The 12,427-nt window shown below is 39.5% G+C and overlaps 1 protein-coding gene across 2 annotated transcripts in view; it reads right to left on the bottom strand.

Moving 5' to 3' along the window:
* The window catches only part of FRK (fyn related Src family tyrosine kinase), a 169,571-nt gene that overhangs the window by 16,381 nt on the left and 140,763 nt on the right, over positions 1-12,427 (bottom strand). For both annotated transcript variants that reach the window (XM_089333765.1, XM_051854387.3), the window contains exons 3-5: positions 6,669-6,832; positions 4,932-5,100; positions 1,057-1,215 (exon numbers count right to left, since the gene is read on the bottom strand). In XM_089333765.1, the coding sequence (XP_089189891.1) occupies positions 1,057-1,215; positions 4,932-5,100; positions 6,669-6,832 (492 nt within the window). The remainder of the gene's footprint in view (positions 1-1,056; positions 1,216-4,931; positions 5,101-6,668; positions 6,833-12,427) is intronic.

The following is a 12,427-nucleotide window of genomic DNA, read 5'->3' as shown; positions in this document are numbered from 1 at the left end:
AAGCCCTGTCAGGAGACCCACACCCCACAACAAGATGGCCTACGATCACTCCTGTATTTTGTCCTAGGAATAGGCAAAAGGGATCAGTGGTTGACATTTGCCTTTTTTTGGTGGGTAACATATTCAACTGCTATTAAATCAGAAGTCTTTATGCAAGAGAGTAAGAATATTTTTGTTTTTAACAGCATTTAACAGGCCTTACTGTGTTCTTTGTTCTTATCTTGCTTTGCAACTTATTATCAGCTTCACTAGTCACCCCAAAATCAGAGAATACTCTTATCTTTCTGAAATCTTTGTTCCATTATTCTTATCTCCTTTTACCTCTATACATTTTTTCAATCTCACTCTGACACTTCAAGAAATTATAGCAAAAGTCTCTTTCTCAAGCATGAATTATTCTCTCAGTACTTGATCTCAACTTCTTTGAACATCTCATTTTAATACTTATTATATTATTTATTAAATTATTCATTTGTAATAAACATCAAAATTTCACCATGCCCTTAAGACTTCTCTGACTACAGGAAGCTGATATAAGAATAATGCAATAATCTATATCTGCTTTTTAGTCTGAAAATTCTAATGTTGCCTGGCAGTGGAAGTATTTTAAACACAAATAAATACAATACTGTCAAACACTAGCCAAGAAAAAAGAAAAACAAAAGCCTAAGATACTTCTAGCTCTGTTTCCCCAAAAGTATTCCATGTCCCCAAATTCTGTGAAACAGAAAATATTAGCCCATGACTGATAATGTTTAGTTAGTATAGGAAAGAAAGCACAAAACATCAAATCTTCAATTCCCTACATTATATTTAAGTACTCTGATTCTACTGTGAACAATTTGCTCTTCCACTACATAAATATTTTTCCTGCCTTTGATGACACAGTACATATCCTGTTAAATAGTAGTTGAGCCACTCAGTGTTAAGACATTCATTCTCACAGCACACACAGTAAATGTCCTTTGGGTTATAGAAGATTTGCTAAATTGACATTTATAGGACTAGTCAAACTAAATTCTTCCTTTTTTCCCTTTTATTAAGTATTTAGCTTACTTTGGAGATATTCTTGCAGACTTCCATGTCTCATCAATTCTGTAATAATATAAATTGGATCTTCTAAAGTGCAAACAGCATAAAGCTGAATAAGCTTTGGATGTCTTAGGCTCTTCATTATCTGTGCCTCCCTCAGGAAGTCATTTGGATCCATTGAACCTGAAACAAGAAGAAGGGGAAATCACTTCACATTATTGAGGCATTCCTACCCTCACAGCGGCCTGGTGGGAATCACCAAGATTGCTTCCTGCCTCTCAGTAAAGTAAAAGCACAAATCTTCAGAGTTATCAAAGAAGGGAATCAGTTCAACCAGGGCAACCTAATCACTAGATGTGCTGGTATATCAGGGGTGTACGGTTTATGTGTTATGACCTGTAGGTGAAGAAAGGTTGATTCAGGCCTATATGAAAAATGATGAAAAAAGGAGAGACTGACATCCTAATTGATTAAACAAGGCAAGGACCTAAAGAACACAAAGGGAAGACATTCTGTTAACATGAATAAGGGAAGACACCAAACGTTTAATTACTGCAGCCAGAGTTTTTGTTCTAGGATTCCAGGAAGACTGATCGTTGTCCTGTCCTTGGTGCCCACGGCGGGAACAGCTGGAAAACAACCCTAAAACAATGACATTCTATCATATTTATCTCCTTAATTCTATAGGAACATAGAATGCAAGCCAAGTAGAAAACATTCAAAAGCAGTTCCCAAAAGTTATTTTTCTACCAGTTTTATATGTTCAGCTTGAAAGTGATATTCAATATTTTCTCCTGAATAATCTGTTTCTTCCATCACAGCATTAATAGCTTAGTCAAATGATAAGTGAGACAGTATTGGGGCCTGCTTGGAGGACTCATCTACAGTTAAATTGTATTTAAGTAGCTCAACTCTGAATCAGTATGCAGAGTGTCAACTGGTAAATATCAAATGGAGTTTAAGGGATGGAAGAATACATGCAGTTTACATTTCATCAGTAATTTGAAAATCTCTTATTTCCTTTAGGATGTGATATTTCAGAGACAATATTTGAAATTGTCGCTTCACATCTTAGTATTCACTACAGATAATGCAAATATCATTCCCATCGATGCTCAGAGATCGTCTCATCCATCATCCTCTCCATGTTGAACACCTCACAACCGATATTTGAACCTGGCATGGATAAGCTTTGATATTCTAAAGTCAGTATGACTTGTTTATTAATGTGAAGTTAAAAAGAGGTATATGTGACCTTCATATCATTGTACACAAAACATTCAGGCAGTGTAGTTCAGAATCCAGGACTGGTCAAACTCTGGATTCTGGACAAATCTCAGCTTTGCCACCAGTTCCCTGTGTGACCATGAGTAAGTTTCTAATCTCTCTGAATTTTAGTTTCTTCATGTGTAAAATGTGACTAATAACCCTACTTACCTCATAACTTCACTATCAGGATATACTTCACACATATGCATTCAGTGTCTCCTGACCATCATTTATATTGTTATTAATATACATACTCAGTAAAAACAAATAGACCAATTATATGTTTTTTTTTTCCAGAGGCCAAGGAGGGGAAGGGGTAAGGATTTAAAGAAGGCAAATAGGCCATTCTTTCTTGCATCTCATTTATCTGAACTATTTCAACTCCATCTCTTCCACTGATTTACTCCACATAATCAAAGAGGACTAAAATTTTGAATCCTAGTAGCAACATGGAGCTTAGAAGAGGCACCTAAACATAACAGATTTTGTTCTTGGTTATTACACAAAGTTTAGCCTCTGGTCAGATATTGATATAGTGTGATTTCCACATACACTCCCACCCATCCACCTAAAGGGATCTGGTTCAGTACTGATTATGATCATCAGTCAGACAATTCATATATACTATGTATCTCTACATTAATGCTTTGGGTGTCCATCCCCTTCATAAAATGCAAGATACTCAAATCATTTCTAGATCAGACTACCCACAGAAGCTGAAATCTCTGCATGTCAGGAACCTCTGCAGATGAGAGCTGCTCAGAGCACTCTCTCATGGCTACACTGGTTACAGCTGACCAGCTGCAGAGCAAAGGGGACCGATCTCAACTCAGCTAGTAATGCAATATTAAATATTAATTTTTGCCTGTCAAAACTACTGTGGGAGTTGATTTCAGGTTCATCTTTATTGCACAGTAGTCTGCTAAGCAATAAATAGCTGCTAAGATTGATTAATGGCCCCAGTGAAGTGAAGACATTTAACCAATCACCAAAGCAGTTTGCTGCTATTACACTGTAAATCAATAATAATTATTCCTGTAAGAAAACTACTATGGCTTTTTTATATATAAGAAATCTGATTTTTTGTTGTTGTTCTCTGTTGACCTCCAGAAGGCATTCATTGGAGTGCAAGGCTAGGAAAAAAGATGACTGTCTCTTTTTGAAAAAGAATGATTAGATTGGACAATCAAGTCTAGTCTCAATTGTTGATGAGATTAAGATTTAAAAGCATATACACATGGTGATTGGGAAAACCCAGGTGCTAGAAGATTGTCCTCACCTGGAATACTCATATGGCATCCAGCCACTTAAAAGTCCATCTCCATTGTTTCATCTGGCAGATGTAAATGCCAGGACCCAACTTTTGAGCTAGCGAATTTGCACTTCAGTGGGCCATCTGTCAGCAGCCCAATGGAAGCCAGTATTTATTAAAAACTCACTTTATGGGCCGGCGCCGCAGCTCACTAGGCTAATCCTCCGCCTAGCGGCGCCGGCACACCGGGTTCTAGTCCCGGTCGGGGCACCGGATTCTGTCCCGGTTGCCCCTCTTCCAGGCCAGCTCTCTGCTGTGGCCAGGGAGTGCAGTAGAGGATGGCCCAGGTGCTTGGGCCCTGCACCCCATGGGAGACCAGGAAAAGCACCTGGCTCCTGGCTCCTGCCATCGGATCAGCGCGGTGCGCCGGCCACAGCGCACTGGCCGCGGCGGCCATTGGAGGGTGAACCAACGGCAAAGGAAGACCTTTCTCTCTGTCTCTCTCTCTCTCTCACTGTCCACTCTGCCTGTCAAAAAAAAAAGATAAAAAATAAAAAATAAAAAAAACTCACTTTATGTACACTGATGCAATTTGTCCTCCTAAAATCCTATAAAGTAGGAACTATTATAATTTCCACTTCCAGATGAGGACATTCAGAAAAGTTAATAAGCTGACCAAAAATAAGGAGAACAGAGTCAAGACTGAATTTAGGTTTATCTTACACCAAACTTTATGTTCTTAAATGGTATACTAGATGATCCCAACATAATCTGTCCAATCTTTAGTGCTTCAGTAACTGATTTCATAACCCCTCTGACCCAGAATGAATATCTAATTGTTCTATTGATTATTTGGTTAAATACAAACAAATTGAAAAGCACTTTTCCTAACAACTTCCTACCTATTTGAAAATGTAATACAAGTAAATTGAAAGGAAAAAATACAATTTTTAATTTCATACTTAACCACAGTTTTCATTTTACCTCTTAACCATACACAATTGTATTTATGAAAACAGTTGTTCCCTGAATAGCACCAAGGTTCCATACAATTTTTAAAAAACTATTACGAAAATGTTTTTAAACCAAGATGAGGCACAACCGGGGAGAAAGGCATTGGAAGATTAAATTTTTACTCTGGAGAAGAAATCTTCTGCCAGAATTGTGTTGGAGACAATTAAAGGCAGAGTTGGTCTGGGGCATATGCTCTTCACATTTTTAAGCATGTTCACAAGTTATGGTCACCTGTACTACTGAGAACCATGATAACACCTACTTGCCACCAGCATCAGCCATTCCCTGACCACTTGGGTATTAACAGTTGCAGACTGAGCTCATAAAGATCAACATATGCCATTTAAACTTTCATACATCGCACCTGGTTTTAATGTTTTCACTGCTACTGGAGTGGTGTTGTTCCATAGGCCTTCCCACACTTCACCAAACTGACCAGATCCCAGTCGCTTCAGAAGCTGTATTGAGTTGCGGTCTATCTCCCATTGGTCCACAGTTTTATACGACAAATCAAAAGGAGTAGGAACTTGTACCTGTTTCACAGGAAATGAAAATACTTGTAAGGAAAAAGGTAGTTTTAACATTATTTTGTTGAAAATAATAGCCTGGGTACTCTTTAAAGGAAATAATGTTTTCAGGCTGGCGCCGCAGCTCACTAGGCTAATCCTCCACCTAGCGGCGCCGGCACACCGGGTTCTAGTCCCGGTCGGGGCGCCGGATTCTGTCCCGGTTGCCCCTCTTCCAGGCCAGCCCTCTGCTGTGGCCAGGGAGTGCAGTGGAGGATGGCCCAGGTGCTTGGGCCCTGCACCCCATGGGAGACCAGGAAAAGCACCTGGCTCCTGGCTCCTGCCATCGGATCAGCGCGGTGCGCCGGCCGCAGCGCGCCAGCTGCGGCGGCCATTGGAGGGTAAACCAACGGCAAAGGAAGACCTTTCTCTCTGTCTCTCTCTCTCTCTCACTGTCCACTCTGCCTGTCAAAAAATAAAAAAAAAGAAATAAAAAAAAAAGAAATAATGTTTTCAAAAGCAAAATATAGTAAACTGCATTCTAATTACTTTAAATTGGAAAACAGTTGTATGGGAATCTATACTGGTTTTTTTTTTTTTTAAGATTTATTTATTTATTTGAAAGACAGAGTTATAGAGAGAGGTAGAGCCAGAGCCAGAGAGAGGGAGAGAGAGAGAGGTCTTTCATCCGCTGGTTCACTCCCTAAATGACCACACGTCCAGAGCTGAGCTGATCTGAAGCCAGGAGCCAGGAGTATCTTCCGGGTCTCCCACACAGGTGCAGGGACCCAAGGTTTTGGGCCATTTTGTACTGCTTTCCCAAGCCATAGCAGAGAGCTGGATCGGAGTGGAGCAGCCAGGACTAGAACCGGCAACCACATGGGATGCCGGCACAGCAGGCCAGGGCTTTAACCTGCTGCACCATAGCACCGGCCACTATACTGCTGACTCTTCAAGCTGATCTTCCCCTCCACATCATGATAAGTTAGGCACCTCAACATCCACCTGTCCTAACTGGCACCCAACACCATCCTCACACAGGTCTCAAAATACTTCTCTCTGTTCTGGTCTTGCTAATTTCTCCCAATTTCTCCAAATTCAAAGTCTAACTGAAATTCCACCTGACTCACAAAACTTTCCAAAACCCTTTATTTATTTTGCATAATTGTATTGCCTTTTTGAAAACTCATTTTTCCCAATTCTTTATCTGTTCACTCACTTAATAAATAAATATAATATTAAATATCAAATAGATGCCTTTCTCTAAACAAATCAGGCAGGGCCCCTACCTTCCCAGAGCTCATGGTCTACTCTACTATCTGTAGTGCTGTTTGAAAAAAATTACAAAACTCTGGCATTATAAAATCATCCAGAAATAATTAGTAAATGAATGAGTATGTCTGTTTCAATAAAACCTAATCACAAAACAAGCATCAAACAGTATTGGCTCATGGGTGATATTTTGCCTATCCCTGCCTTATGTAATCAAATGACAATTTTTTTTCCTGAACTTACAACACATGAAAAATACTTGAACATCTGAAGGGGAAAGGTTAACTTCAAAAATAAATGGACACAGCTTGATGGCATATCACCTTTAAGCATGGTTTTCCCAGTCTGACACAGAGGCCATCGCTTGTCCTGGTATAGTGGCTTACAAACTCATTCAGTGTTGAAAAGGTTACTCTCTTGCTAAGAAAAAAGCCTCCTTCATCCAGTCTTCTGATTCTGTAGTGTTTCACAACTCCTTCATCTAAAACTGGAAAACAAAATAAATCCCGTTAATAACTTCTTGCCAAAGCTAAGCAGACTGATTTATGTTGTGGTGATATTTTCAACACATGGAATCAAATCTTCACAAAATTCTGTGTATTTCTCAATTCTGTCTCATAAAAGACTTAAGAAAGTTTACAAAAGATATGTAGTAAACACACACACACATACACAAAAAGAATTGGGAAATTATACTGAAGAAAATATAAAAAGAAAGGCAAGGCCCCTCAATATCCACCCATCCCATCCTGCACCCAATGCTGTCCTTGCACAGGTTTAGTGATATCAGCACAGACACACACACACACACACACACACACACAAATCAATGCTCTGAGGCATAATCTACTTGCTTAAAATAAGCCAAAAGATGACTCTATCATTCTAGCAATTCAAGGAATGAAACCATATCATTTTCCAGAACCACAGTGTCAATAGTAAGTGTCACAGAGAACTGGAGACATTTCTTCCATGGAATCCTATAATGGTGACACTGAAATAGAGTAAACAGTGTCTTCTTCCAATAATATGAGGAATTCCACAAGGCAGTTCCTGATACCACCCTTCAGTGCAGGTGGTAACAGAACAAAGAACAGCAGTACCCTACTTAGCACAGCTCATTAGAAGCAGTTCCACAGGGCCTAAAATGATGCAGTCCATGCATGCAGTTTTCCAGTGATACTGCTTAATCCAAGGGTAAATCCTATAGCATCTATAGGAATAAATACACTGCATCATTTTAGGTGGTCTGGCTTCCAGTGGATATTTTGCCACTATTGCCAACCACCAACCACTGTTCCTTCTGTTAACAGTGCCTCCTCTTACAGGACACTGACGTGCAATCTAAGCTGAGGAAGACACACAGAGCAATCAGGGCCAAAGAGCTTTAATTCCAGAACTTGTGGTAGGAAGGCAGGAAGAATTCTGCTGTTGTCCTTTTCATTTTCTTTTTACTACTGGGAGTTTAAATGTAGGATCCTTGTGCCGGACAGTGTGCAAGCTTTCCTGAGAACAGCCCAGTGGAAAGCACTGTGATAAGATTAACCCCTGGGGCCAGCCAAGCCTGACTTTTCATCTACAAGAGTCAATTAATTACCGTTTTGCTTAAACTAGTTTGAATCAGATTTTCTGCACTTGAATTCAAAACATTGACTTATGCAATTTACACCTATTTTTCCACTTATTGTTAAGTATTGAGCAGCAATTACCACAAATACAGCTATTCTGAGTTCCTTTTAAATACAGTCTTATGCTTCAACACTCAGTCAAGCTCAGCAAAAATGTTCTCATGAAATGAGGGAAGACTGACTAGAAGACCTCCCCATCCCAGCAAGAGGCTTCCTGAGGGCCTGCCAAGGGTTAGGACAAGATTATCCTCATGAAGTAATTGGCACACACCAAGATAGCTAAAAGAAAGCAGACAGACAAATATCAAGTGTTGACAAGGAAGTAACTTCTCTTACACTATACAAATTTACAAATAACTCACAACCACAAATAACAACATGACTAAGTCTCACAAAAATATGGTTCCACTACTAAAAAAGCGTAAAAGTCAGATAGTAATGTGTGTGTTAGTGATATTCTATTTTATTATGGGATTCTGGCTGTGAGTACAGTCACTCTGTGTACATTCATCAAATTAAACTCATGTGAATTTTACACTTTTATGTGTATCACATGTCAATTTCAAAGAATATTTTTTAAAAATAGCTTCTGTCCTAATTCATGGACAAATGGAAGATCAAGTCCCCAAACTGCAACATCATGGTAAACGTTGAATTTTTCTATCTAGAAAGTTGTTGAGGTAAAGTCATTTTCATCTTGGATATAAAATTGTCAATAATCATTTAACATCAACTTAAAAATGAATATTCTGGTATGCATTTGTGAAAAACCTTGTTACGAAATATCCTTCTAAATAACTGGGTGAGTTGACTTGTGTTGCAGAAGTATTTGCTACAAGCAAGAAAACTCCAGAGAAATATCAAACAAAAATTAAGACTTCAGTTGTAAAATGCTGAATTTCAAGATAATTCTAAACTGCATCAAAAACAATAATGTAACCAATATAGCAGACAAGTACAACTAAGAATTTAATCACACACCTTTCATTTTCTTCCCAATCCTTTTTAATTTATATTCAGTAAGGATAATGCTCCTCCACCCCTAGATGAAAGATTCAGCAAAGCTTTTCTGCTGACTTTTGGATACTAGACAGTCTTACTTTACAATCAATTCAAACTTAGAATTGAGACATTAACCAAAATGCTCTGCTACTTAATTAAATGTCAAATCGTCTCTCCTTCCACCACCCAGGTCTGCTTCCAGATGAAAGGCAGCAGTGGAAAAGGTGGTGAGAGGGCCTCCTCTGTGTTTCTCTGCCTAGAGCTACTCTGTCCCATTCCCCTTGCCACTGGGTTCTGGGCATCCAGGGTAGGAGCAGAGATGGGTAAATGATGATGGGAAGGTCGTACTTGGACGGCAACAGTATCAGGCTGCTTTGCATTCTCAGCCTGTTGGCCTCTCTTGGACATGCACGCAGATACCTTGGAGCTTTCCCATTGCTACAGGATCTCTCACTGAAGTTCCTAAACGCAGGTGTTTCCTAAACTGCCTGCACCCTGTTGCCTCTTAGCATCTGTTTTTTTGACAGTTCATGCTCCACACTTTACCTGGAGGTTTCCCCTCATCCTCTGGCAGAAGCCCCCAAGGGCAGAACCCAAATTCCCTCCTGGCCCTCCATCTACAGAACATTTGCTCACATAGTGGCCTACTTATGGTCCTGAGATAAAATTCACATATCCCCTACCCTGATAATGAATGACTGGGAGAAGCACCAAGCACCTCTATCCTACTCCACAAGCAATCTCAAACTTCTTCACCTGTGTTGGGCAACTCTGTCCTGTCTTCCCAACTGCAGAGGAGAGCTAGCAAGCTCTTGCACTGAATTTCCTAAGCTCTCAGGCACAAGGTTTGGGGTCCCACTCGTTACTCCAGGAAGAAAGAAAGGACTCACAGTGTGCTAGCAGCTTTCTCTAAAAGCATCATGTCCTCATCCAATCCTTCCTCCTTTCCATTCCCTGTATTTTTTACAGTCAGTAAGAAACTGAGAAATCCAAAAAACCATAGTCCATGTTTCTTTGTGTATGGGAACCTGGCTTTGAAATTTCACTTCTATTGTATCTTGATATCCTGTCAAAAATTCTAACATTCTACATCCATGTTCAGTGACTCAAGCACTATGCTAAATACTGTTCTAAATTTTTATCCCTATAACAGTAACATTTTTGTTACTTATAAAAGCAAGTTGTTGGTTCTGTCAGTATGCAAACTTGGGGCTTTGTGACTGTAAGATTCTCTATACCAGCAGGTTTCAGATAGTAGATCTAGTTGTCTAATAAATCTAGTTGTCCAGCTCATGATAACAAAATTCCATCACCTACTTATGGAAAAAGTTCTACTTTCAGCTCTTTATATTAAAGCAAAGATGATGAGATTATATTTAGCTCACCCAAAAAGAATATCAGTTTCTTCAGTTACAATTTAAGTATCTGGAATGCATCCTTCCACTTGCATCTGTCAAATTGCCATTCCACTGACTATGGCTCTTGGGGCAATGTTAATTGCCCTGCATAATAATCACCAAATAGAAGACTTTTATTAGGATATAGCACTTAGCTCATAATAGATTCCTGTATATGGATTAAAAAGCTAATATAAAATCAAAGAAAGCTGTAAACAAAAATGTTAGTCTTAATTCATTCCTACATAAAGTAAAAAAGAAATAATAATCAGAAAAAAAGGTGGCCAAATATGAAGTATAGCTGCAACTCATATAAATTATTGGCCTCAAAATCCAAGCCTTGCCATTTATCAAAAGGAAAAGTGTATAAATTAGAGCTGAGATGTCCAGGAAGTCAATAGGTCTATAATTAGAAATGATGAGAAGCAATAAAGAAATTCCCCTTTTTAAAACAAGACAGACCATCTTCTGTTTCCAAATTGAAGTAGACTATGTGCAAATTAAGGGCAAAGTTATGAATTCCTTTTTAATGCAACACAAAAGACCTAGTGATTTCGAAGCTAGGACTGAAGAATTAAAGTACTCCTTGTGATTTCTTAAATAAGGATGAAGAGCATAATGATTGATATAGCTTTAGAAATTGCTATTGATTATAAATAAAGCCTAAATAATTGTTTGCCACGCCTTTGTAGATAGAGGTTTATACTCTAAGCAGTTTAAACCAATAGTTGGCAATATATCTACAGTTTTCAAGCACAATAAGAGTAATTGTGCTTAACAGAAAACACAATAGACTGGAAGTTGGGAGACCCAAGTTACAATTTAACTAATACAAGGAATTTCAAAAACTTCATGGAAAATAGAATTTAAGAAACAAGTTTAGGACGGCGCCGCAGCTCACTAGGCTAATCCTCCACCTTGCGGCGCCGGCACACCGGGTTCTAGTCCCAGTCGGGGCGCCGGATTCTGTCCGGTTGCCCCTCTTCCAGGCCAGTTCTCGGCTATGGCCCGGGAGTGCAGTGGAGGATGGCCCAAGTCCTTGGGCCCTGCACCCCATGGGAGACCAGGAGAAGTACTTGGCTCCTGCCATCGGATCAGCACGGTGCGCCAGCCACAGCGCACTGGGCGCGGCGGCCATTGGAGGGTGAACCAACGGCAAAGGAAGACCTTTCTCTCTGTCTCTCTCTCTCACTGTCCACTCTACTGTCAAAAAAAAAGAAAAAAAAGAAACATTGTGGCACACCACTTGTGACGGGAAGATCCCACATCAGAGGGCCAGTTCAGATCCTAACTACTCCATTTCTAATCTGGCTTCCTGCCAATATGCTTGAAACCAGTAATGATGACTCAAGTTCTTGGGTCCCTGCTACCACATGTGAGCTGGGCTCCTGGTGTCAGCCTGGTACAGCCTTGGCTGTTGAGGGTATATGGTGAATGAACCAGTGGAAGGAAGATCTATTTCTAGCCCTGCATTTCAAGTAGATGAAAAATAACCAAACAATAAAAAAATAAATCTAAGTTTATTTTCATACAAAAAAACTTTAAAATCGATACAGGTTGTTTTTTTTGTTTTTTTTTTTTTTTTTTTTTGTAATATACACTTTCCACAAATTCTTTGAAGACTCATCATGTAAAACCAAATATCAATCTTATTGGACCCTGATTTCTTTGTAATTAAAATAAAATAGCAGGCTTCAAAAAATCTCAAGGGGTAGGCATTTGGTGCAGTGCTTAGCATGCCACCTGGTATGTCACATCCCATATTGAGTGCTGGGTTTGAATCCCTGCTCCACTTCTGATTACAGCTTTCTACTAATAATGAGCAACCTAGGAGGGAGCAGGTGATGGGTCAAGTACTTGGGTCCCTGCAACCCATATGAGAGACTCAGACGGAGCTCTAGCTTTGGTCTACCCGCAGCGGAGCTGTTGCAGGCATTTGAGGAGTGAGCTAGTGGATGGAAGATCTCTGTCTTTGTCTTTCTGCCTTTCAAATAAAATAAAATAAATTTAAAAGTACAAATTCTAAATGTTTCCACATTAGTGTTCAAACATGTC

This window comes from Oryctolagus cuniculus, chromosome 5 (genome assembly GCF_051225735.1).
Source record: "Oryctolagus cuniculus isolate XC-2025 breed Fujian yellow rabbit chromosome 5, ASM5122573v1, whole genome shotgun sequence".
NCBI lineage: Eukaryota > Metazoa > Chordata > Mammalia > Lagomorpha > Leporidae > Oryctolagus > Oryctolagus cuniculus.
The sequence above is the reverse complement of the archived record's forward strand: the minus strand, read 5'-3'. Positions and strand labels throughout refer to the sequence as shown.